At 57.5% G+C, this 25,610-nt stretch overlaps 1 protein-coding gene across 1 annotated transcript; it reads right to left on the minus strand.

The window, feature by feature from the left end:
* Positions 1-3,732: 3,732 nt before the first annotated feature.
* On the minus strand, positions 3,733-24,948 carry F8 (coagulation factor VIII). Its single transcript, XM_032196431.1, is given in 26 exon segments — positions 3,733-3,888; positions 4,126-4,302; positions 4,583-4,731; positions 5,188-5,332; positions 6,104-6,259; positions 6,386-6,471; positions 6,743-6,814; positions 8,041-8,157; positions 8,357-8,539; positions 8,651-8,879; positions 9,407-9,613; positions 9,794-9,959; positions 10,354-13,006; positions 14,221-14,430; positions 14,568-14,718; positions 15,051-15,257; positions 15,916-16,017; positions 16,911-17,082; positions 17,922-18,168; positions 18,438-18,659; positions 19,684-19,791; positions 20,177-20,248; positions 21,271-21,483; positions 21,666-21,788; positions 22,088-22,155; positions 24,761-24,948. Coding segments are annotated over 26 exon segments (6,579 nt in total).
* Between the last annotated feature and the right edge of the window lie 662 nt (positions 24,949-25,610).

Genomic DNA, 25,610 nt, shown 5'->3' on the forward strand with positions numbered 1-25,610 from the left:
TCCCAATCCCAATCCCAACCCCAACCCCGGCCCCGCCGTCCCAAGCCGCCTCCAGCACCGCCGCCGGCCCCGCACGCTCCGCCCGTAGCGGGGCGGGGAGGGGAGGGAAGGGAAGGCCGGGCCGGGCGGAGCCGCGGGGGCAGGACGGGGGAGGGCTCCCCCCGGGCCTCCCCGCTCTGCTTCCAGCTCATGGCCCTCTTAGGGTTGGGGTTGGGGCTCCCCGGGAGCCCCCCGAAAAGCCCCGGGGGTGGTTGGGGTTTGCCCGTGGGAGGCCGCGGGGCCACGCGTGGGGCTGGGGGTGCCCGGGGGGTGCTGAGCTCCTCTTCCACACCCTGTCCCCGGTGGTCCCATGGGTTGGGGTCGTGGTCAGGTTTGTGTTCTGGCTATAGGGACACGGAGAGCGGAGCCTCGGGTGAAGACTGAAATTTATTTCGGGATGGGAAAACCACTCTGGGAGATTTTTTTCTTCTTGAAAATAAGCTGAAAGGAAGAAGAAAGTGGTTCTGCGCCTGGCCTTGGCACACCACCTCTGGGTTCCTGCAGTTTGGGGGTTTCTTTGAGCCACACTCCATTTCTGTACACCTTTCTGCGCTGCTTCTCCGAGCTCCCCGGCTCACCTCAGTCCAAAGCTACCCTAAAAACACAGGGAGAAGGTGGCCGGCCAGCTTATACGGGTGGCCAGAGGTGCACCCACCCCCTGCCCCCTGGTGCTGGTGACAGCGGGCATTTCAGAGCGGTGACCCAGCAAGCACAGGCCCTAGAAAACCTGCCCGAGAGAAGGGGACAGTGGAGGGTGGGCGATGCACACACGTACGTGAGGCAGCAGAGGAGGAGCAGGACCAGCAGGGTGATGGGGAAGACGAAGAGGACTGCCCGTGGGATGTTGGCGTAGAGGTGAGACCACACGTCTCCCAGGTAGTCTGCCAGCCAGGACCGGCGGGCACCTGCAGAAGAAGCATGTCCTGGTGAAGGTGAGGAGGACACCAGGGAAATGCTAGGAACACCAGCGCCTTTTCTTCCTGGGTTGGAATATTTTGGGGTTTGAGCGTGTTTTGAATACCCGCCACGTACTCACGTTGGATCAACTGGTTGGAGCCTTCCCTCTCCCGTGTGTGAGGAGAGGCTTTGCCTGCATGATCCAAGTATCTCCCCTGGTCTGCCACCAGCCTCCTCCTCAGCCTCACCCTGCCCAGCTGGGAGGAGGTGGCCTTGGAGAGATGCTGGGAGATGAGGGCGGTCAGCACAAGGAGCAGGAGGAGGACAGCACGCAGGGCCATGGCCTCTTGCAGCTGCGCGATGATTTTCAGGCGGGCCCGGAGGCCCAGTCTTCGTCTGCGGGGCTCCCTGGGAAGCCTGCAAAATCGGAGTATAGTGAGAAAATAACGAACTAGGCTGCGGCCCCAGGTGCCTGACGGCATGCAGCACTGCCAGATGTGCCCGGGAGGCCAGAGGACACTGCTGGGACCGTCCGCCCCCTATCCAGGAGGGATCTGCAGAGCACTTGGTGCTGGGAGGAGGAGAGCGCGGCCAGAGCAACCCTCATCTGGGCTGGGGGGAGAATGAACGTCATGGGATGGTGGGTCAGGGCTGTGGCATGTGCTGGGGTGAGCAGTGTGAGGCCACCGTGCTCCAGGCAGCACAAGGGCTCCAGGCTCTTGCACCCGCAGCCTGCGAGGCCAGTTGGTACCAACACAGGGTGGGAGGCAAGAAATCCGGAGAGCAAACTGAAGCCTTGCAGCCAGTCTTGGAAAAGGTGGTGGGAGGGAGAAGTGTGGCAGGAGGCAGCTGACAGACAGAAAAGGCAGCTCTGGTCACTCCCTCCTGCTTCCACACGGGGAAACTGAGGCAGGGGGGAAATAATTTCTGCTCGGGCCACACTAGGAAGGGATTTGTGCTGCTCCAGCCCTTCCCCTGCACAGAAACCTCTGTGTCTCGGGGGAGGCTGTGGTGCATCCCAGAGCTGCGTCACGCCAGGAGGAAGCAGCGTCTGGTCTCCATTCCCCACAGGATAAATGTCAAGGGACGCTGCCAGTACTGGATGCCGGGGCTTGGCAGGCCCCAACACAGGGCTCCTGCTCAGCACGGCCCCTTGGCTGCTTGCTGGGTGCTCCCTGTTGGGCAGCTTATGGTCCCAGCTCCTGCCTCAAGGCCAGCTCACGGCCAGGCAGCGTCTGCTCACATCCGTGCCTGATTATTGTCAGAATGCAATTAAGCCAAAGGGTAATTGCATCTCCTGCCTGGGGCTGTAATGTAATCACCGCCAGGGCCACAGCAAAGGCTCCTTGTACAGCAATGCGGAGCCAACGAGGTTTTCAGCCCTGCTTCAATCAAACCATCAGCTTCTGATCTCCGCTGGGTGTGGGTTCCTGGATGGGTCACGCCGCCGGGCTGAGCTGCAGCACGTGTCTCTACTTCCTTCTGGCACAGGCCGTGGAGGGGAGTGTTTGTGTGCACCACTGTCCCCTGCCTGCTGCACCCGAGGGTGGGCAGGAGGGTGCCGTGGCTGGGACACCCTGCGCTTGGCTTTCCTGCTCCCACAGGACACCAAGCCTGGCTGAGATTTTGGGGAACCGTTGCCTCTCTTGCACCCTGCTCACAGCTGCCAGGAGGAAGGGTTGCCTGCGGGGAAGGCCGACCTCAAGCTCCGTTTTGTTTGGCCACGAGGACATCCTGGCTCTCAAGACGCATCAGTAGCCTTGTTGTGGTTTCAGACCGAATCAGCGGCACCTAAACAGGCTCAGGTGCCAAACACTTCCCCAGTGACAACCTTTCCGGCCTCCAGGAGAGACCAGGGAAGCGTTGTGGGACAGCCCAGCCCCTCTCCCCACCCTGGGACTCACAGCACCGGGTGCGGGCGGGCGCAGGCTCTGCCGTGCCGGTGGTGGCGATGCCGCTGCCGCCGCGGAGGAGAGGCGCACCCCCTGGCAGCCATGGCCCCCCCCTGCCCGCAGCACCCCGGGCCTTTCTGAGGTGGCCATCGTTCCAGAAGGTCAGCCACGGGGCTGGGCGTGGGGCAGAAGCAATCCAAGAACCCCACAGAGTCACTGCACCGACAGCTGCTCCAGGGAGCAGCAAGGAGGGCGTTGCTGGAGGCAGCCCCAAAAAGCCCCGTGGTGGCATCGTGGTGGCATCGGGCCATGCCAGCCAGCACATTATGGGATGGAGATTAAGGGAAGGAACTGGAGGACCGAAGCCCAGTGCTGAGTCAGGTTGTGCAAGCGCTGCCTCCAGGCAAGATCCGAAATCCCCACTGGTTGTGAAATGTGTCCTGGGGAGGGGAGCAGGGCCTCCGCCCCCAGCCCTTATCTCTGCCACCGCCTCCTGCAGGGCTGTGCTTGTGGAAAACAAAGCTGAGGAAGGATCTCCGGGGCTAATTAATTACTAGCTGCTGGTAATGCTGACTGAGCCCCTGGGGACGCTAAGGTTGGGGAAGAGGAGAAAGCGCAAAGATACTGGAAAATTACTGTTTAATTCTTCAGCATTATGCCTGACTACATGGCATGTGGTAGACGAGGGGCAGGTAGACTGATGACAAACCATCCGCCCCATCAGCAGGAGCCACCAGCATGGCCAGGGCTCCTGGAGCAGAAGAAAAAACCTCTGCTGATGCCACCAACACCTCCTGGACACAAGGAGCGAGCACAGCCCTGCGGGGCCAGCTCCATGAGAGTTCAGTGTCCAGCAGGACGTGGGTCCGTGGGCTGGCACTGCCCGTGCCCGGCCCTGCAGCCATCAGTACTCCTGCTGAGTGTCACAGCCAAGGAACTCTATCCGCAGGGCGATGTGGTTGTGCCACTGGCGGGGGTGTATCCTCACGTAGCGGGCAAAGAGGGGTGGCTCCAGGGTGTTCATCACTGTGCCGGTGTGGTCTTTGTTTGCCTTGAAAATCTGGAAAAGGGAGAGAAATCTGGGGTGCTGTCTGCTGTGCTGGGCTCTGGAGCAGTGAGCCCGTGACTTGGGGACACGATCAACATGGACAAGCAGCTGTTGGGAACTCTTTAGGATGAAGAAAAGCACAGCTCAGCTCACTGCTATTGCAAAAATGCTGTGAGCACGTTTGCTGCAAAGGGCTGAGCTTGCTGCCCCAGGGCTGCTGCGGGATGGCTGTGGGGCGGCTCTGCCTACCTTCTCCTTGCCATCCTGCAGGACTGGGCTCCAGTGCACGCCATTCTGGCTGCTGGAGACAGCAAACTCCTTCACGAACATGTGGGTGAACACAGCCTTGGCACCTTGGGTTATGATTGCCGTCACCTTCTTGGTTGCTTCAAAGTCCACCTGCAGCCACTCGTTGGGGCTGTTGCTCTGGGGGCAGACAGACAGACTCCCGTTAACCCCTCAGCAGCACTGCCAGCAGCAATGAGAAGACACACTCGATGCAGCTGAAGTCAAGCTGGCCCTGCACATCACCCCAGGCTTCACCCGCCCCATCAGGCACCTGGCTGTAGCTGCTGGGGGCAAATCCCCTGCCTGCATGCTGGCAGCCTGCATGGTGCATGCGGTTGAACCACCATTCATCATGCCTTGGCCAGCAGACACAGCAAGCACCCAGCCTGCCTGCCTGGGGTCTCCCTGCGTGGGCTACCTGTGGTCTCCACGCGTTGGTCCTCCCCTGAAGGTTGAGGCGGGCCTGGGAGGGGGACCAGGTGGAGAAGACATTGGTGCTGTGGGAGGACGCGGAGATGCGCTGGTCGGGGATCCTTCTGCTCTCCATGCCTAGGGGCATGGAGCAGCCTGGAAGAGAGAAGCAGTGCTTGTCAGAGTGGGCCCATCGTGGAGATGCCTCCTGGCTGCTCCCTCCTCCAGCTGCCCTCTGTGCATTTCCCTGTGCCTCGCTGCAGCATCGTGGGCCCTGCACTGCTCGGTGCCCTTGTCTGCAGCATGGCTCTGGCTGTAATTCTAGCTGAATTACACCTGCCACTCCTCCACCTTCTTTTCTCGCTGCTGCCTGAGGTTTCCAGTGGTTCAGGACAAAGCCCTGCGCTCCTTCTGGTGCTGCTGCCTCTTAGACCGCAATGAGGTTTTCCACCTTCGTTCCCCCAACACCTTAATGCCACCTTTTTCTCCCTCCACAACTGCCAGGGGAGCCCCAAAACACAAGGAATCCTGAAACACGCAGAGCTGGAGCACTCAGCACCCCGCTGGATCCTGCCCCAGCCTCAGCACCCGGTGCCCAGAGGCAGGACGTACTGTTCAGGTCGCAGCCGAGGAGCTCCATGCGCAGCGTGGTCCGGATGCTGTAGTGAGTGGGGTTGATGCGGATGTACCGGGCTATGATCGGGGGGCTGAAGTGATTTTCTTTCACCGCCGTTCCATCCACGTTTGCAAAGAAGAGCTGCAGGGAAAGGGTAAAACAAGGGGCTGTCATACTGGTGGAAAGAGAGCTAGGCAGGACAAGGATTAGCACGGACAAGGCCATTTCAGTCTGGCACTTTGTATCTTATCACCATCCTTACAAGAGGACAACAGCTCAGGGAAGTATTTTGAGATGTGACTCAGACTAAGGGAATGCGAACAGGGCAAGTCAGGGCAAAACACTGAGAAACAGGACTGGGAGAAACTTGGGGTCCATACAAATAAACTTTTTATATTTTTACCAAACAAAAATAGTAATAATAATAATAAAAAAAAACGTTCCTGTGACTTTTGAACTTGGGAAGAGTTTTGGCCACAGCTGGTATACTCGATGGAGGCTTTTCTGGGTACTTTTCTTCACCCACTGGAATGGCCAGCCTATGTGTATTTAGGTTGTGGGTTTTCTAATAGAGATCCACCAAATCATCTGCATTTGCACACTGTTTTTAGAAAGCCAAATTTGCCTTTGAGGGTCAAAAGAGATATTCAGGAAAAATCTTTTGCCTACCTCTAACATCAAACATAATCCTAGTGTTGATCTCACAGCCACGTAGGATGGTGGAAATAATTTATAGTGAGACAGATGGACACAGAGTGCTTGCAGATCTCTGAGCTGCAGTTCAGTGAAGGATCACTCTTCCTGCCCTAACTAAATATCTGGGGGCTCAGGAGATATCTGTCTTGTGTGCAGAGCTCCCCAGCCCTCACCACCGCAAGAGGCCCCATCCTGGGAAGCCACTCTCCTCCTCACCATCTGGGTGCTGGTGGCGTTCCCCTTGTATTGCCTCCACCTTTGCCCGTCGAGGCTGTAGAAGACAACAAACTGGGAGACGTAGAGACTGGAGAGCTTTTGTCGAGCCCCTTGGGTTTTTATGCCGTGAATGATCATGACGTGCAAAAGGTCCACCTGCAAACAAAATGTGGGGGTTAATTTTTGATGGCTGTGCCTGTGTGTCCTTCTGCTGGTGCACCAGCCACCGGCGTGCCCTTGCAGTGTCCCCAGCAGTGTCCCCAGCCCCGGGGCCCCTCTCACCTGGATCCAGGCATTGCCATGAGCGGTGCTCCAAGCGTTGATGGAACCGGTGTTGTCCAGCCTGGCCAGGTAAGGGGCCCACTGCCCTGCAGGGAGAGTGCACAGGTATGAGGAGCACGAGGCAAAGCAATGTCCACCTGCGGGGTAGGGCCTGAGCAACGCCGATCTCTCAGGGGGTCGGTGGCCATGTGCAGGGTGGCAGAGCCCTGACACGATGGGAGGGCACCCCAAGGTCCCAGGTGGGACCCCAGCGTAGGCATGGGTGGAGGGGACCTGCTCCAGCCAAGCCTTGGCCAGGGCACACGCGTGGGCTGTGCTGGCTGAAGCTGCCCCTCGCCAGCAGTGCCCCCTACTCACCGTACTGCCCCGACGCCGTGATCTGAGAGTCTGCAATGTGGCCTGAGGCCAGCCCCAGGGCATTTTGGCAATCTGCAGCCCAACAGGGAGGGGGGAGAAGGAGAAAAACAGAGAAAAACAGAGAGTTGGTTAGATAGAGAGGCTTTTAAGTCTCTCCCAACATGGGGAGCCACCTGCAGGTTCAGCAAAGTGTTCTCAAGCCTCCAGGAGCCCCCAGACTCATTTATCTCACACCAAGTGGGAAATCTCATGCGTCTCCGCATCCACCCCTGAATTTTCAGGGTCCAGTAAGTTCTTGCTCCTGACCTCAATGTCCAGAGCAAAGTTCCCATCACCAATCTCCAGCCAAGCCGGTGCTGTGCTCCCCAGGCCCCTGACCTCCCATCCCCACGTCCCTATCTCCCAGCAATGCTGACAAGTGGCTCTTCCTTACACCCGTGTCTTGCTCCCGGGGCTTTTTGTTGCCAGGCAGCACCATTTAAAAACAAATATCACGTCGCTAAAGGGAAACCTGCCTGGCACCCCTGTCTGTCCACGTCTCTCTTCTGGTCTGCTGAGCACAGGGCTGTTTGCCTTGTACAATAACTCCTATTATTAGCTACTTGTCATTTCTTGGCATCACTGCTGCATGGCAAATGCTTCTGGGGGAAAATGCGAATGAAAAGATGAAATCTTAAGCAGATGAAAGATGAAATCTTAAGCAGATTTTTAACTGATGGAAACACTTTCTGGCTGACATTTACTGCTCCTTTAGAAAGAGGAGAGGGGCTGTCATGATGTGATAAAACACCCAGCCTCACAAACCACTTCCCCCAGCGCTATTTACGGTGAGGGAGAAATGTGTTGTTCTGGGGGAAACAGAGACAGATTTCCTGTGCGTTTTTGGCAGTTGCTCTCAGGGATGTTTTCATCAGCGCGACCTGCCATTGGGCAGTGTTGCACTCTGTGCCTCAGTTTACCTCTTGGCATGGGGTCAGGCACTGGGCACATCACCCTCCTGACAGCATGGGCTTCAGTCACTGGCGTCAGTGCATTTTACAGGGGTCTAGGGAAGCTCAATTTTGGAAAATGTGCCTTTGGGGCCAATATTTGCAGCCCACTGAAGCTGGTCCCCAACCTTCACTGCATCCCTGGCTCTGCTAGGGATGGGTAAGGTGGCAAGGGCTGGAGTCAGGACTTCAGTGAGACCCAGGGGACCTCACTTAGACAACCCACAGAGAAAGCTGAGAGCCCTGGGGGACAGGCAGCTCAAAGCATGCTGTACAGCAGCACCCAGCCCTGCTGCTCCGGTCACTCACCCAGGTTGTACACGAGGAAGAGGGCACTCATCCCAGCTTGCTGGTGCTCCCCCACTTTGCACTCCACCTGCCAGATCCCAGCGTGCGAGGGCCACATCTCCACTGTCCCGAAGACACCTGGGCAGGAATGGAGAGCAGAGGGGAGTTACCAGCCATAGCATGGTACCGTGGTGCCAAGCGCTGTGCAGACACACAGCCTGACTCTTCCAGACCCGTTCCCCATTCTCGCTATCCCCCACAGGCTTGGCACACCCTAACAGGCACGGACACGAAGCCACGCAGCTGGGCTGTGCGCAGTGCTCGTGCTGTATCTCACCAGGGTAAAGGTTGTAGACTCCCATGTGGTACTCCTGGCTAGTCCTGACGCTGAACGTCTGCCCGTGAAAGTGGACGGAGTGGATGTCCTCGGTGCTGCCCATGTTCAGGAGGTGCCATCGGACCCATTGCTGCTGAGCCATCACCAGCCCGGGCAGCGTGTCCCTCACGTAGCCGTTGATGGCTGGGGAAGGCATTGGTCAGGAGCAGCTGGATCACAGGGTGCCTCAAGGCCCCGAGTTTTCCCATTCCAGTATAGACTGGGAGATGGAAAAGGCAAGGGCAAAGTCCTCACCATGGAAGGAATGGTTTCTCCTAAAGTCAGGGTTGTCCAGCTGGATGCGGCAAGGCGGGCGGCAGTTCCTCTTCATGTTCTCCCTGAAGTACCAGCTCTTGGTCTCGTCAAAAATGGTGAAGAGCAGGGAGAACTCCTGCACAGCCAGCTGCCGTCTGGAAACAGTGTTCACCACGTTTTGGCGACAGATGATGAGTGGCCCGATGAGGCCTGAGTGCAGGTCCTTCTCCTGCCGGGGAGCCAGGAAAGAAGTTGGAGCAGGATGTAACACTGATGCTCACAAACATCACAGCAGCAAGGAAAGTGGTGGCCCTGCCTGCATCCCTGGCCTGGCTCCCACCCATATACAAGGCTTGGCACGCATGGGGGGGGAGGGACACACCAGGAACCCCTCTGTCCCCAGCTAAGGAAGGCTGCACGGCAAGTGCTTGTACATGCTTTTAAGGGAAGTGGTGTCCCTCTGTCCAGCTGTGCTTGACTAGCATCACAACCTAGGGGCCAAATTCAGCCATATTTGGCAGAAGATTACAGGGTCCCAGAAGGTAAATTCCCTACAAGTCTCACAAAAATGTAGAACTGGGAAGAGGGGGGCAGCCAAGAGAAGATGAAGCAGCAGCACACATTCATCGCTGTATTAGACACCTGAGAACTACAACACCATCGGCTGCGCTAAGCACAGCACCAGAGGAAAAGCCTTGAGCACACAGCCAGGGCTGTGCCACCCACGGCTCACCACCTTCCCAGGCTGCCACCCACCAGGTCCACGTTGGAGAAGTAAGCCCAGGCCTTGCAGTCGAACTCCTGCGTGGTGGGTGCCATCTCGGGCAGGACTTTCCAGGAGTAGTCCCGCAGCCCGCCGGGCTGCACCGCCTCCTCGCCCGACACCGCGTCCCGCAGCTCCTCGTAGCCTTGCAGCGTGGAGTGGAAGGAGAAGGGCCGCGAGGCCATGTTCTTGAACTTGACCTGTGTTGGAGTGGAGGAGAAGCAAAGGGAGGGTAGGGAGGGGATGGAAGCAGTGCTGAGTGCCCCAACGGGCACTGCAGAGCCTGCAGGCACAGCTCAGGCTCTTCGCTCAGGCTGAGCAGAGCCAGCAAGGGGGGTCGGGATGTCAGGGATTACAGGAAACAGGGACTTTCAACTCACCATGATCACATCTTCAACTTCTGCCCTGATGTACGGCCCGAGGATGCCCAAGTGTTCGTCCAGCTCTCCCCGTATCAGTGGCTGAGTGAAGGAACTGTCCAAGTACTCTCGGAAAACCACCTTGCGGTACTGTCGGAAAGGCTTCCTCCGGCCGCTCCGGGGGTCCCTGCGGGGGTGAGGGCGGTGAAGCAGCTCAGGTGAGACTGCCCCTTGCAGACAGCAGCAGGGGCAGGGCTGCTGCGGGGCCCAAGGGCACAGCCACAGGCACCTATGCTGAGCTATGTGGGGGGAGAGGGGGCAGATCTGCACCACCAGCTGGGTGATGCAGAGCCTAGAGTATCCCTTATGCACTTGCAAGGATGCTCAAAGACCTTAGAGGTACTGAGCTCCCTGGGTGGAGGTGCAGTGCTGGCAGCATCCTTCCCCTGGGCTGCTTGGCACAGTGCCTGGCTGGGCCACACAGTCACAGCCCCGTGATCCTGCCTGTCCCAAAGTGCCAACCACGCATGGAGCCATGCCACGCCGTGCCAGGGCAACACGTGAGGGGCAGCAACACTTACATGGCTTTTAGGAAGTGCTGGGGTCTCTGGTTCCCGTATTCCCACATCACCTCCACTGCTGCAATGAAGTACTGCCGTATCCGCCCCTGGAAGGAGCGCGGATCGTGCTCCCCATCTTCGTAAATGTCAAAATCCTCCATGGCCTGCTCTGTTTCACCATAGTCATCGTAGTCCAGTCTGTCAGCCTCTGGCCTCAAGTTGTTCAGTGTCAGGTTCTCCCCGTGTCCTGGGGCACGGCTCCTCTCCCCCACCATGCTGCTGCTTTCCCCGTCCTCCTCAGGGTGTCCCCGCTTCCTGGTTTCTCCAAGGGCAGTTTCCCCCCCGAGCACCTGCCGTTCATCCGGACTGGCTTGCACATGCTGGGCTGGTTTCTCGGTGGTGCTGTGGCCGAGCTCAGGACTGCTCAGAGGCAGGGAATAGTCCTCCTCAGAGGCCAGTTTCACGGGGATTTCCTCCGGGCTTTGCCCAGAGGTGATCTCTGGCACAGAGCCCTTTGTGGCATTGGCCTCCAGCTGCTGAGGCCGGGGACTGAACCGGGCCCTCTCCAGACCCGGCTGCTCCACGGCATTCGTCTCCTCCTCCAGCTGGCTTCTCCCCTGAGCCTGCTCGCCCCATGGAGCCCCCCAGGCAGCCCCTCTGCCCGGCTGTAGCTCAGACAAAGCTGGGCTCTGCAAGCCCCCTGCGTGCTCTGCTGCCACCGCTGAGACCGGGTCCCAGTTTGAGGCCAGGTCTGCGGCCACAGCACCATCCTGCGGTCCTGAGCTGCTGGCTTCTGGCACTGCCTGTGTGGGAAGGGAGCTGGTGCTGTGCTGAGCCCCCCCGCTGCTGTTCAGGGCTGGCCCCCCCTCAGCAAGCCTCTCCTCAGCTCCGTCTGCAGGCACAGCCTGTGGATCACCCCTGCCCGGGCGCTGCCTCCCTTCAGTCGAGTTCCCCGTTTCTTCCAGGCTTGGCTGGGTCACCTCCACCTCAGCCCCAGAACTGTGCAATTCCAGGGACCTCTTCTTGAAGCGAGTGCTGCAAAAAGGGGAACGAGGCCCGCACCCTCTCCTTCCCACTGCTGGCTCAGGGGTCTGGCTGGCCAGATCCTGCTCTGCTCTGCTCCCCGCAGAGGGGGATGCCCTGCTGCCAGCAGTGGTGCTGGGAAGGCCCAGACCCTGCACCAAGCCCCTGCTCTGCAGTGATCTGGCTTGTCGGGGCCTCCAGCCGGGGCTGTTCGTGCCCGGGGCAGGAGCCCCAGGTCCCTGAAACTGCTCAGGGCTGTTTAAGAAACCATTTGGGTGCTGCCTTGTGTCATTGGCCACAAGGTTAGGTTCAGGAATGACAAGACTGTCTGTCTCCGTCAGTTCCTTAGTGGCCGTAGCACCCTGAAACACAGCCTCCAGGATTAACTCATCCCTCTCTTCTGTCGTTACGTAGCTGGAAGGTTCAAGGTCATTGCTGTGTGCAAAGGTGTCTCCAAGAAGGCTCGTGCCTTTGGCAAGCTCACCAGCTTCTTCTGTGCCAGTTTTTTCAGGCAAGGAGTTACTCACATCTGTAAGGATTTGTTCTTCTACAGACCTTCGGGGTCCTAGGTCTAGGAAAGAAGTATTTTCCCCTTCAAAAGATTCATTAAAGCCTTGTGAAACCACTTTGTGAGGTCTTTTCTCCAGCCTAGCAATTGAGGAATGACTGCCTTCTCCTGTGTGGCTCTGAGACCCAGCACGGGAAGTCCTGTTGTCCCCTGGCTTGTCCGAGGGTGCTGAAGAACTGGCCAGTGTGAGGGAGGAGTTCGGGTCGGTGCTTAAAGCCAGCTCCGTATTTATTGTCTCCCTTGACTCATGGAGATGTAAGGGCATTTCATCAGCACTCTGTGAAGATGTGTCTTGAAGTCCCAGACCGTGCTCCAGGTCGTTCTGGTGAAACGAGCTCCAGGTTCCTTGAGGAGAACCTTCCCCAGCAGCAAAGGCAGCTGAGTCCTGCAGGCCCACTGTGTGAGCTGTTGTCTTCTGAGGCTCTGCTTCCAGGATCTCTAACGTACCACCAGACTGGACCATCATCTCTTTTACTGGCTCCTGTACTTCTAAGATATTTGTCACCTTATTTCCCACTGTATCATCTGGAGCTGATGGAGCTTGGTGCAGCAGTTTCTGGCCTGCTTCGGAGCTAGCAGCCCCACGGACCTGTTCGCTGACACTTGCCAAGTGTTCCCCAGGGGGGAGAGCCCCTTGGCCCTGGCTGATGTTTTTTGACAATTCTTCTTCATCTTCTAGGAAGGATTCATAGGACACTAGATCATAGTTTGTCTCCGGCAGAGATGGGGAAATATCAGCTGGATGTAGGTTACCCGAAAATGTTGACGTGCCATTGGAAGAGGGACCAGAAATACTGCCATTGCTCGGGAGGGCTCCGTGGCTGGGTTCTGTCAAGCACAATCTTGGCTTCCCCGTCTCATTTTTGGAAGAGGTGACATTGTTCAGCTGCTCACTCACACATGGTCTGCGCCATCTCCTCCTCTTAGAGAAGCCCCTTGGTTGGGGGTCATAGCTATCTTCTTCATAAGCCACATAATCGTCCTCATCAAGGTATTCGTCATGCTGGCATTGAGAGACTGTGAACTTGGCGTGCATCCCTCGTTCTCTGAAATCAGGATTCAGGCACCCCAGTGTCCAAGTGCCTGTCTCGGGAAAAGACAGGAGGACACCATCAGCCCACCGCAGTGGGAAATCAGAACTGCCATCCCCACGCCACTCCCTTGCTAGTGTAACCTCTATTTTCAGACAGCCTCTAGCTCATGCTAGTGATTTCACCATTTCCACAATCCCTAGAGCATCTTACAGCCAGGCTCACAAGACATCAGGGTTGCTGGTAACATCAGAGGTGATCCTGACAAGCATCACCAGCAGGGCTGGTGCTTCCTGCCAGAGCTCAGCGAGCTGCATGCACCCATGAGGCCCCACCAGCCGCTTGGTGAGAGGAGTTAATGTAGTGAGAAACCACAACACCTCCAGGATTATCGCCAGCAGCAGAGCAATCACCATTATCCACCCCCAAAGACGTGCTGGTGCTGGCAGATACACCTCTCTCCCAGCCCAGACGCAGCCGTCATGTCTCTCCCACTCGAGGAGAAAAATGAAAAGGCTGCCTCTTGCTCACATCCCCAGCCAACGCACTCGCTCCCCGCCAAACAAGTGTGTAATAACCCAGCTCTGACGCTGGAGAGAGCTGTCATCTGCTGCTGGCCGGCTGCTTGCCTTCCTCAGATAAGCAGGCGGAACGCAGACCTCAGAGGGATGCAATGTTTGGCTGGAATTTAGAAAGCTTCCTGGGTATCTGGATACCCAGAAATACTCATGTATACTCATGACCAGTGTATCAGTGTTGGCTAAATTCTGTGTTTCCTTCATTAGGGAGGAAATGTGTAATGGCTCTGCTTTTGCAAATGCTAAGGGAAAAAAAAAAAAAAAAAAGCTGAGTAGGAGGAAATAAAAACCAAATCCTTCCTAAGACTTCTCTGCATCCGGTGTGCCTGTCCTTGCAGAGATGTGTGGGTAAATTTGATGCCATGAGCAGCACTGGAACTGCAGCAGGGACAGCATTGCCACTGCCACCACATCACTGCAGCCAGCTTACTGTCTTGGCAGCATGCACGTGACATTAATGCACCCTATTCGTGAAGTAAGATACAGTAATTTAAACCATTTCTTGGCGTTAAGCTTTGGGGAGATATAATCATGACTTTGCTGCTCCAAGAGGCTGAGCATCCCTTTGCCCTTGGGGTTGCCAACACGTGATCAGGCCCCAGACCCCAGCATTGCCCTGCCTGGAGATGCTCACTTTGCCCTGCTGTGATGCCCAGCCCGTGGTTATGGAATAGCCCGTGCCACTAACCTGGCTTTTCCACGCTCATGAAGACAGTTTCTCCAGAAAATGGGAAAAGGGTAAGCACGTCCTCAAAGACCATGTTGCGCTTGAACGTGTTTCCAGAGAAGAAGATGGAGAGGAAATCTGTCTGGGCCCCAACGCTCAGCACATACCAGTACACGACTTCGTGCAGGCAGACGTTCAGTTTCAGGTTGTCAAAGACAAAGCCATTAACAGCTGGAAGAGAGCAGGGTGCGAGACATTTCATCAGGACCTGGCTCCCCAGGGGCTGCCAAGCCATTGCCCGTTCCCTGGGGCAGGGACCAGCCAGTTTCTGCCTGGGATTTGTGGGGAGCCTCCCGCTGGGCACTTACTGTGCATCACGTTGGAGGCATAAAACTGGGGGTCCTGGGTATCCACGTGGGCTGCATCGGTGCAGAACCGCCTGATGTTCTCCTCCAGGTACCAGCTGCGGTTCTCATCAAAGACTGAAAACAGCACCAGCCTTGTCTCGTCCGACATTATCTGGGAGGCAGAGAGGGAAGGGCAGGTTGCTGGCCTGGCCAGAGCAGCCCCCGGGGTGCAGGATGGCTGCCAGCCCTTAGCCTGGGTGCACGGGGAGCAGTTTGCTGCTTTGCACATAAGGTGGGGTGCAGTCTTAGAGGGAAGGGAGCATGCAAAGGGGGAATGGGGAAGACAGGGGGGTGGGACTGACTGTAGGGTTGAAGACAACGGGACAACCAAATTTGGTTTTACCCAGATATTTCGCCCACCACAGTTATTCCAGCCTTTCAGCCTGGCAGTTAAGGTGGCAAAGCATCCCCTTTGCCTTTCTTTGCCACACCTGGAGGACCTACCTGATTTCCCCTCTGGTCCATGGACTTCTTGAAGCAGATCAGGAGGGGCCCGATCAGGCCCGAGGCTGTGTCCCGTTCCGGGTTGACGGAGCTGTAGTAGAAGCGAGTGAGGCAGCGAGGATCTGCTTGCGTTGGCCCATCCTCTGTCGTGACCCTCCAGCTGTAGGTGAAGGACTGGCCAGGGGCAATAGGAATGTCCTTCACGTCCTTAGCTGCCAACACACAGCCCAAGGGTTAGTCTGGACTGTTAGGTCTGGACTGCTCCTGCAAGGGGTCATCCTGCTTTATAACAGAGCTCAGAAAGGAGGATTTCTGATAGAAGGAGTCACACAGAAAACTACCCAAACTGGTAGTTTTGGTACCCAAAAGGGCTGGTGGGCCACTTTGCTCTTTTGACTCTCCTGAAAGAAAACTTGAATTGGGACAATAACGTGTCCCAGACCCGGACCAGCTCTGAGCTCCTTAGCAGCTGCCATCCCTCTTCTGCCACTTGGCTCCAGTCCCTGCAATTGGACCTGAGCTCGGCACGAGGTGCTCCTGGCAGCGTTCACCAGGGATGGGTGCGATAGGAACTGCTCACTGCAGCCATATCAGAGAGTGGAGGCCTCCAGGGTGAACCAAACCCAGCCCAGCTCCTCGGCTGACAAAGTCCCTTCTTCCAGCCATCACCCGAGCCTTCCTTCGAGCCAGAGTTACATGGCACCAACGGGGACATGAACCAAGAATCGTCTGCAGAAGCTGTGGGTCTCAGGTGCTCGGATGGATGAGTTGGGCAGCTAAATTTACCACAGGCTGCGGGAAGCTCTCCTGGCTCAGGAAAATGGCACTGGCCACCTGACATCCTAAACACCCATGGCCTGCCCGCGGCCTTACCTTGAGAGGACCTCATGGCGTGGTACGGCCTTACACTGGTGAGGCCGTGAGGGTAGATGTTGTACGGTCGGCTCGCCAGATTCCTGAACACAATCTGAAACAAGGACAGCCAACAGGACATTTAGCACTGCCAGACCACTGTGAGCCCTCAAGGCTGCCCTCAGGGTGTCCATGCAGGGCGAAATTGCTGGGCTGTGGTATTGGCACTGCCCACATCCGAAAGGGAGGAACCCGGACACATCCAGGACCACAAAGAGAGAGGCAGTGCAGAAGAAATGACTGCTTGTTTCTCCACCAAGTCTATGCTGACCATCTTTCCGGGAGGTGCCCACTTCGGGTACATTTTGGGAGGGCACAAAAATGTCAGATTTATGAAAGAGTGGGTTGCTATCTTTAAACTACCTTTCCGTATGAAACAGAAGAGCTCTTTCAATCCAGGAGGCCTTGGAGGGACAAAACACTGAGTGTGCACAGCCATCAACAGCTTGAAAGTGCTCCCCACTTAACAGCCTTTCATTTACGTCCCCAAATAGCTCTGTCAGAGCTTCGCCACTTCTCCTGGAAACCATCCCTTTCCTCCCAGCAGCAAACAAATCGAGCGGGCAACTGGGCATGTGAGCAGCCCCCAGTACTGCGTGGTGAGAACACTCAGATGGAGAGGAGTGGAGAACGAGAAGGCACTTCTGCCTCAGGAGATGGTGCTAGGTGCCATGGGTCATGGATTAACTCAAATAAGATGCCTACAATGAAGTCAAATCAAGGGGGCTGAGCAAAATGATGTTCATTCCTGCTGAACTCAGCAAGAGTTTTGTCTTTCAATAGCATCTCCCTTTCTGTTGAACTTCGGACATTATCAGACATGATAGATCTCCCCAAGGATCTATGTCAGACCACAGCCACGAACCAAGAGCTATTAGGAGGAACAGCATCAAGCTTTTAAGCTTTCCCCTTCCAGTCTTTCTCTGTGGAGAATAATCACTCTCTTACCTTAAACTGATCTCCAACCTCCCCCTTCAGGACAGGTCCCAGAATTCCCTTATCTTCTTGGGACATCTTGCGCGTCTTGAAGGATGCATCCTTATACTCCACAAACACCACTTTCTTATACTTTGAACCAATCCGCTGAGGGCCAGCCTCCAGGAACAGGCTCGTGGTGTTTCTGCAGGCAACAAAGAGCAAGTGGCCACATGCAGGATGGCATCCACATGCATCCCTGGCAGCCCAGGGATGGCCCAGCCAACTGCTGCACAGAGGCAAAATAAAAATATTCTCATCCTCGCAGGACATCCTGCGAGTGGTGACTGGGGGAGCTGAGAGCTTGGCGGGCTGTCCCTTGTCAGGGGACATGTGTGGTATGTGGATATAATGCAGCAGAGCAGCTGTCTGTTCTCAGCATCCCAGCTCTTCCGCAGGAGCCAGACCCGAGCTGGAGAGGACATCCCCTCTGGTGCCCCCTGCCAGCCCTCCCTTACCCCACGAGGGGCTGCAGGTGGCTCTGGGGGCCGGGATCTCCACCTAGGGCAGAACCCGGTGACCCCGCTGCTGAGACAGCCCCAGCCCACACCCCCTGTGTCAGCAGAGTGGCACCGGGGCAGGTGACAGGCGTCACTGCCATGTGGTGCTAAGGCACAGAGACTAACAGAGTGTGCCCTTTGGAGCAGGTCCTTCTGCACGGACAGCCACCCACACCTCAGGCTGCGGGCACGTCTCCCAGCCCTGGGGCAGGAACCCACCAGGGACTGCTGCCTGCAGGGGCTGACCCTGCAGATCTGCACGGTGGAGCTGCCCCAGTGGGCCACCAATGGTGGCGTTTGGTAAAATTTGGTAAACACCAGTTCCTGCCTTCCCACAGCTCCCCAGACCTATCCTTGTGCTGCGTCCTTAGCTGGGACAAAGCTGCCCAGGCTGGGCAGAAGGAAAATAAACTGCTGGGGAGAAGGGGAAGACCTGGCAGAGCTGCCTCAGGGCAACCCCGTGGCCTCGGGAGCTCACTCTCACCTATCCAGAGATGCCGGCTTCATAGGGGCATAGTCCCAGTCCATTTCCTCAGCCGCGATGTAATGGGTCCAGGTCACAGGGTCCTTCTTGGCAAAAGAGCGCACTTGGATCACATGGTAAGCTTCCTCTTCTTCTTCTTCTTCTTCCCCAGGGTCGTCCACCTCCTCTGGCTCATCTGACAGCTGCCCCATCTTCAGCAGGCGCTCCTCGGGGCACTGCTCCACCCTCACAAGGGCCTCCATGCCGGCTGCGTTCAGACAAGGGGCAGGAAGGGCCATGCTGACTTACCTGCATGGGTTCTGGCTCCCCCAGGCTCTGCTGGAAGACGACCTCTCCACTGCCATCCCCACCAAATGTGTCCCCAGGCAGGCCAACACATGCCATCCCAGTCACAGGCCAGGTTGCACGTGGTTATAGGGTGATTGAACAGGGATGGCCTTGGAGCTGCAGCACCACTCAGAGCCTGGGCCATCCCCCGAACCTCTTTTCCCCCGGGCTCCTGCAGGCTCAGGTTACCTTGCTGGTGGGATGGTATCTGGCAGAACATCCGAAACTGGCCGGCTGTTCCTGGCATGGTCTGAGCTGTGAGATACGTGGCAGGGGAGATCTCCAGGCTGCTGAGACGGTGGCCCCTCACCAGAAACGTGTGTCCCTCAAAGAAGACGGAGTGCACTTCTGGCCCGGTGCCCAAGCCTATCACGTGCCAGTTGACCTGCTTCTTGAGGCACAGCGTGAGACCTGCCGGGAGGGGAGGAAAGCACCCGGGAGTCAGGACATCCCTGTGTCCATCCCTTGTCTCTGCTCTTGGTGTCACGGACACGGTCCCCTGCCCCACAGGCTTCCGCAGGAGAGGTCACACGTAAATGTGGCCTGTCTGAGCACAGCAGAGGGGCAGGTCGCATCACCCAGCTGGAATAAGGCCAGGCTTACAGAACGGTGGTCTAGCCCCTGAAAGTGCTTTGGAAAAAGCTGAGAGAAGCGTGCTATGGGAGCTCACAGCGTGGTGCAAGATGAGCAGACGCACTCCCTGGCTCTATAAAACAGGAACAGGGAGCTGGGAAGGGGAAGCGTTTGTCTGATCACGGCGCTGGCAAGCCTCACGCCCAAACACTGCATCAGGGGCAGGGCTGCAGCACGTCTTCAGCAGGAGCTGAAATACCCCAGGAAGGGCAGAGAGAGGTCACCAGGCTTATTTAAAGGCTGGAGAAAATTCCTTCGTTGGAGAGTTTCAAAGAGTTCAGTGTGCTTAGGAAATGGGAGAAAACTTGAGTGCCTTGTAAAAATATTTTCCTGAGGAGAAATCAGTGTGTGCCAAAGGGCTCTGCAATTAAGTGGGGAAGGGAATAACAAGTTCCTGGAAACTGAAGCCAAACAAAGTCAAATACAGAGTCAAGCACTTGTTTTTAGCACAGAGTGCCAAAAGTGACTGGAATAGATCCTTAAAGCCAGGGAGGAGACAGGGCGCAGGCTCTGTGCTGAGGGTCTCGGCTCTCCGTTGTCACCTCTCCACCAGAACCTGCCCATCAGACACCTCTCAGGCCAGGTCCCACAGCCACATGGGGGGTGCTGGTGTGGGTGAGAACCTTCACGAGGGGAAACCTGCTGTGCATGGAGCACGTCTGCTGAGCTCCATGGATCCACCAGCCCAGGGAATTCACGGGACTTTTGCTTTTGCCTTTTATTGGAGAAAGGTTTGCAGACGTGGCTAGACCCCTCTTGCCTCCCACCACCTCCATCCCCGCCCCGACAGACCGGTGCTCACCGGGCAGCGAGCCGTTGACGTAGCCGTTGATGGTGTGCAGCTCCCCCCTCGTGTGGGGCAGGGACTGAGGAGCTGCTGGGGGGTCGGGCTGAGAGTACCAGCTTCTCCCTGGGGACAGAGGAGGACGCAGTATGAAAGCCAGAACCCAGGGAGGTCAGTTGCTCAGTGCTTTTTGGAAATGCTCGGAGATCTGTCCACTCCACGTCAACGTGGTGGTGACTGTTGCGCGTGACAAGGCATTTCTGCCCCCTGTTTCAGCCCGTGTGAAGGGAACTGGGGTGGGAGCTGGGGGCTGCAAGCTCCCTGCATCTGGGGCACGGAGGCAGGAGCTGCAGTGCAGTACCAGGAGCACGTGGGCCAGGGGCTGTGCAGGGCTCGAACCCTTCGGAGGGAGCTGAGCAGCTGTGCCCACACCATGGCCAAAGCACGCACCCCAGATCAGGCTGAATTCAGGGTCTGGCACCAATGTGGTCAGCTCATTTGGGGCAGATACCTTCATCAAACACTGCAAACAGCATCACAACATCTTGCTGCGTGTCCTGGATCCCATCACTCGCCAGGGTCCCTGCAAGAGGCCACAGAATGGGGCATTTTAGGATCAGCAAGTGCCATGCCCATCTTCCCAGGGAAGCCCCTTTCTGCCCTCCACAAATCAAGGCCAGGCTGTGGATTGGTTTTGCCACATCCCAATAGGTCAATGACTGTCACAGCCCCATTCCCAGCCTTGCATCCCTAAAACACCCCGGCTGAGAGGCAGCTGCCCCAGCACGCACCGAAGGGGCAGCCTGCCCTGCCTCTCCCTCGCAGCCTCTCAGGATTCACTTAGTCACCTGGAAGGGCCCATTTCAGCCAGCCCCTCACCGGCACCATTGTCTGCACTCCTCGTCTAGACTGTGCTTGTCAGTGGAGAAGTGTTCGTGGCGAGTCATCGGGGCCTGCAGACAGAGCCCCGGGTGAGTCGCACCCACAGGTGCCCATTCCTCTCCGGTGACTCCACCGGGGGCTGGACAACCACCTCCAGGCTCAGCCAGGGGAGACCAGTCCTGCCCCGGCTTCACTTCTTGATGCCGTGCACCCCAGAGGTGGTTAGCAGTCAAGGTTTCCTCATCTCCACGTCCACCAAAGGAAGAGGGAAGGCACAGGTACTGTGGGTGAGGCAGTGCCCCAGGTGTCCTGTTTCTGCCCTTGCTCATAAAAAAAACTTTCCTTTATGTCTTCCAACAAAATCCTGTTTGGCAAAGTGCCCTGGCAGACACTGAATGATTGTAGCTTAGTGAAGCTCTGAAGGAAGACGTTTATGCTTCCCCAGAAATTCACCTTATCAGTAGATAAGGTTCAGCTACAAGGAAAAGGATTTCATTCGTCGTCTGAAATTCTGCAAAGGCAAAAATTAACCAAGTTCTCTTTCCTGCAGGGAAATCCAGGGGTGTTTGCCTCCCACACTGGGAAGGAACTCTTTGGGGAAAGGGCCAAACCCCAAAAGTGCTGAGCCCACTGCCATGGTGAGCCTCTGGGAGGTGTCTTTGACTCCTCTGCCTCTCAGCCCATGACTGCAGCTGACCTGTCCCCACCCTGGGTTGCTCTTACCAGGCCGGCACACGAGCAGGGCTCCAATCAAACCGGAGTTGGTGTCCTTCACGCTGTCGATGTTGGAGGAGTAGGAGTGGGTCAGGCACTGTGAGTCGCCGTCTGTGGGGCCCTGGTTTTGCTGGATTTCCCAGATGTAGGTGTGCGTCTTCCCCGGATCCACCCTGTCGCCCTCCTTCTCCAGCTGGCTGGTCTCATCCTCGTACCCTGCACCTGCAGCCAGAGGAACAGCCTGGTTTCACTTTATCCCCAGCACATGGTGGATACAGAAATGCCTCCTCCCCACACCAAGCCCCTTGGTGAGCCGACACCAGGGTCGGGGAGGGATTTGCCTTCTCCTGGGAGCAGGAGGCGCAGCACAGGGAATCACAGCATGTGGCCGTGGCCCCACTCACCCTCTGACGCCTTCCAGTAGGACACCCCGATGGCGTGGAGGTTGTACGGGCGGGAGGCCAGGTTCTTGAAGGTGATGACCACCGTGTCATAGACTTCTGCTCGGATGGTGGGGCCCAGGAGACCTGGAGGGGGAAGGTGGCGAGGTCAGGCAGCCGGGCGGTCAGCAGTGGGGCTGCCACAGCTGCTCACACCCACCACGGGCCCTGAGGGGCTGGCTTTCCACCTGCACAGTCGGTGCTGGTCCCTCACACAGCACGGCAGCATCAAGTGCTCCAGCACCAGCAAGGCTCCCTGCACCCTCAGTAGCTCTGCCCAGGTTTTACGTATTTCCCACTCCTGGTTGAGGAGCGGCTGGCCTTCACCAGCACCAGCCCAGGATGGGTTTGGCCACCGGGCTCACCGCTCCCTACGTGGTTCTTACCCATCCATGCCGGCTTGGGCTTGGGCTGTGCGAAGGAGGCATCGGGGAACTCCACAAACACGGCCTTCCTGTAACGTGGAAGGGCACCGGGTGCGGGGGGCTGAGGTCCCGGCGGCTCTGACACGCTGTAAGAGGAAGGAAAAGCCGAGGCTGATTGCACAGACGGGCTGCAGCCATCCTCTTCCTCCCCTGCCCGCCAGCACGCCGTGCCAGCCCGGGATCGCTCACCCTCGCATCCTCTGTTTGCTGACAGACACCAGGTGTGTTTGGAGAGGTTTTCCTCAGCTCACGGATGCTGACGTGGCCGTGATTAATGTCATGGCATTAGTCACGATGGAAGAAGACACAGCAGCAGGCAGCACGGTGCCACACGCGGCTGCTCTGTGCCGCCTGCCCTGTCCCCAGCACCCGTGAGCATGGCAGACATCACCCGTAACCTCTTCTTCCTCCCCTGCTCCCCCTGGAAAAGCTGTGCCAGGAGGCATGGCAGCGCACTCCCGTCTGCACTGCGGCCCAAACGATGTCTCCACATTCATTTCTTTTCTGGCTGAACTGGGATTTACAGCCAGCCCCTACGAAAACACTCCTTGAAGCAGGAGGATAAAGGAGGCTTGGACGTATTTCACACCCCACTTATCTCTGCTGGCCATTTTTGATCTGTAAGCAGCCCAGCTAATTCCTTTTCCATAAGGGATCCAGCACGTTTATCAGGATAACAAAGCCATTAATTTCTCCAGGGATTTCAGAGGCCCGCTTATCAGCCCCAGCCCCAGGACTGAGCCCATTTCCAGTAAGCAGACAGAGCGCCTCCAGCCCTGCTTTGTTTGGAGCAGGAGCCAGGTGGTATTTTTCCCCCCCTGAAGAAACAGCAAGGGCTGCTCTCCCGCTCTGACTAAATCCAGGCAGCAGCTCTCCGCCTGAGTCTTCCTCGAGGGGAAGAGGAAGGAGCCAGCGTGACTAACAAGTTGAGGAAAGCACGTCGGGAGCCCTTGCTTTGCTCACCCCAGGGCCAGAGAACCGTGGGCAGAGCAGGGCTGGAGTCCTTAATCTCTAACTCGCAGCAAGCCCAGCATGGAGGCGTATCTGAGACACCAGGGTCCAGTCCTGCTGACTTTGCAGTAAACAAGGGAGAAGCCCTCTGGAGCCGGGGGATTCTGCTGGCACAAAACCCAGCCCCTCTCCACACGTGGGGCTGAGCGTGGGGCCCAGGCACGGTGACAGAGCCCTCGAGGGTTCTGGTCTGAGAGCTCCTGGCAGCTCCGCTGCACGCAGGGTCCCTACCGACTTCCTACCCCGAGGAGCAAAGTTCCTGGCGGCGGCCGATCAGCATTGTTAGCAGCAATATCTGTTCATCTCCCAGAGCCAGGAGACGGCCAAGGCCAACACCCCGCGCCACCAGAGCACTCAGGCAGCTCGGGGCTACGTGGCCGCCAGCGCCGAGCCCCCCGGGGCTGTTTTAGGACACACTGCAGGTTGTGTCTGGGGAGAGGAGAAACTGAAATCATGGGGAACGTGCTGCAGCAGCCCCAAGGCTTTCAGAGGTGCACCCCTGGGGCTGCCCAGCGGTGTCTGTGGTGCCATGAGGGAGAACCAGCGGAGCAGGAGGTGCCCCAGGCACGGCTCGGAGGCACTTGGCTCACCTCTCCATGCCCTTTCTCTGCAGCTTGGCCATTTTCCTGCGTCCTCCCCAAGCGGGAGGAGCAGGGCTGAGGCTGCAGGAACAAGGCACCTCTGTCACCCTGCTGGAACCACGCTGCCCAGCCAGCCCCGCTCCTGGCTCCCCCGGGAGCTGTGCCCATGGGCAGGCCGGTGCCCTCTGAGAGGGCTGAGGTTGTCTTCTGCCCTGGTTAGGAAGGGGCAAACAGCCTCATCCACCTGACGGGGCCCACAGGGTGGTCCCACAAGGGGCTGCCAGTGGTAACGTGGCTGAGCAGAGGGAGATTCACAGTGGCTCGGGGTGGGGGGAAGGCAGAGAGCAAATGTCACGTCTTTTAGGCATGCTGGTGGGGCGAGACTCGTGCCCTAGAAGTGGTTTTTAGCAATGCAGGGATGCTGGTGGAACAGCCTGGGACAGATAAGAGGGTGCAGGTAGCAGCAGGGCCACACAAAGGGGCACAGCTACATCCACAGGGGCACAGCCACCCAGCCCTGCTCCCCACGCTGGGCTCAGGGCATCCACAGACAGCTTTACATCTCATCCCCGTGCCCCAGCAACACAACAGCCACTTTTCCTTCCCTCTCCAAAGCATTCAGACAAAGCCAGCGTGCTTTCCTCCCTCCTCGTGCTGCCTACCAACACCGTTTTTTGTTCAGACAATAAAAGTTACATTCATTCACTAAAGGGAAAAGTCTGGCCCCAGCCAACATCATGCAGGCAAAGATATAGAGAGCTGAAAGAGAAGTTTTCCCAGCACAGCTCCCCAGGCAGGGAGGCACGGGGCTCCCCCTCTGCTCCCCACGGAGAGAGCACTGGCTGGAGAACCAGCCCCAGGCTCCCCACACAGACTTTAAAGGTTCACCAAGGAATGGTGTTCAGATAAAGCAGCACAGCTCTGCTGCTCTCCCTCTAAGTTTACCCCACCTGTGCATGATTGGGGTTGCACTTAGCGTGCTCTGTTTGCTGCCCTATGTGCCCCCAGACCCAGCACCACGTATGCGGGGTGGGAGAGCAGCCCTAGCAGCGCGCTGGAATTATAACAGAAAGAGCTTTACCCCGCAGGTGTTGGCAGCCCGGAGAGCAGGTCGCTGTGTGTGTAGTCCCAGGCGGTCTCCACGGCCCCGATGTAGTACCTCCGGACTTTGCTGATGCTCTCCTCAAGCAGGCAGAGGAGCACGAGGCAGCGCAGGGCTCCCGCCAGCATCGCGCCTGCGGCTGGGAACCGCTGCGGCTTTAGGAGGAAAAGTGAAGAGGAAGGGAAGGGGAGAGAAAAGCTTTTATCTTCGCAGCCAGCTGTCGTAATCCACAGGAGAAGGTGATTTAAAGCCAGCACCCGCAGCCTCCGTCAGAGCGCTGGAGAGTTTCCCAAAGGCATCAGGAGGAATCACTCAGGCGGGTTAATGCAGAGAGGAGCGTGTGAGCGACGGCCTCTCCCTCTCTTCCTCCTGGGTGGCAGTGACAGGAGGAGAGGAAAAAACAAAGGGAAAGGGAGGGCAAACACGGCATTAAGCTCGGCTGCAGGACCCAGCTGGCTCTGCGTCCCGGCCCGTGTCTGGCAGTGAGGTGAGGAAAGGGAGGGTTGCAGAGGAAGGGAAAGTTAGGTGCGGTCCCTGCCTGGTCCCACCTTCCCTCTCACCACTCAGGGCAGAGAGGAAAGAAGGTTTCGGGCCAGCACCGAGTCCTGGGAGCCTCTGTATCCTCCACAGGTCAGCCTGGGCTCATTTTGGGGCTGGAGCTGCTGCTTCTGCCTCGGGCAGCCCCCAGGGACCAGCAGCTGCCTCACCTGCAGGCTCCTGCAGTGTGAGAAAATGGCAATTTCGGGCAAAATTTTAAAGGACAGTTCAGGAAGGCTGAGTTGGATAAGGT

The sequence above is a fragment of the Aythya fuligula genome, chromosome 13 (assembly GCF_009819795.1).
Source record: "Aythya fuligula isolate bAytFul2 chromosome 13, bAytFul2.pri, whole genome shotgun sequence".
NCBI lineage: Eukaryota > Metazoa > Chordata > Aves > Anseriformes > Anatidae > Aythya > Aythya fuligula.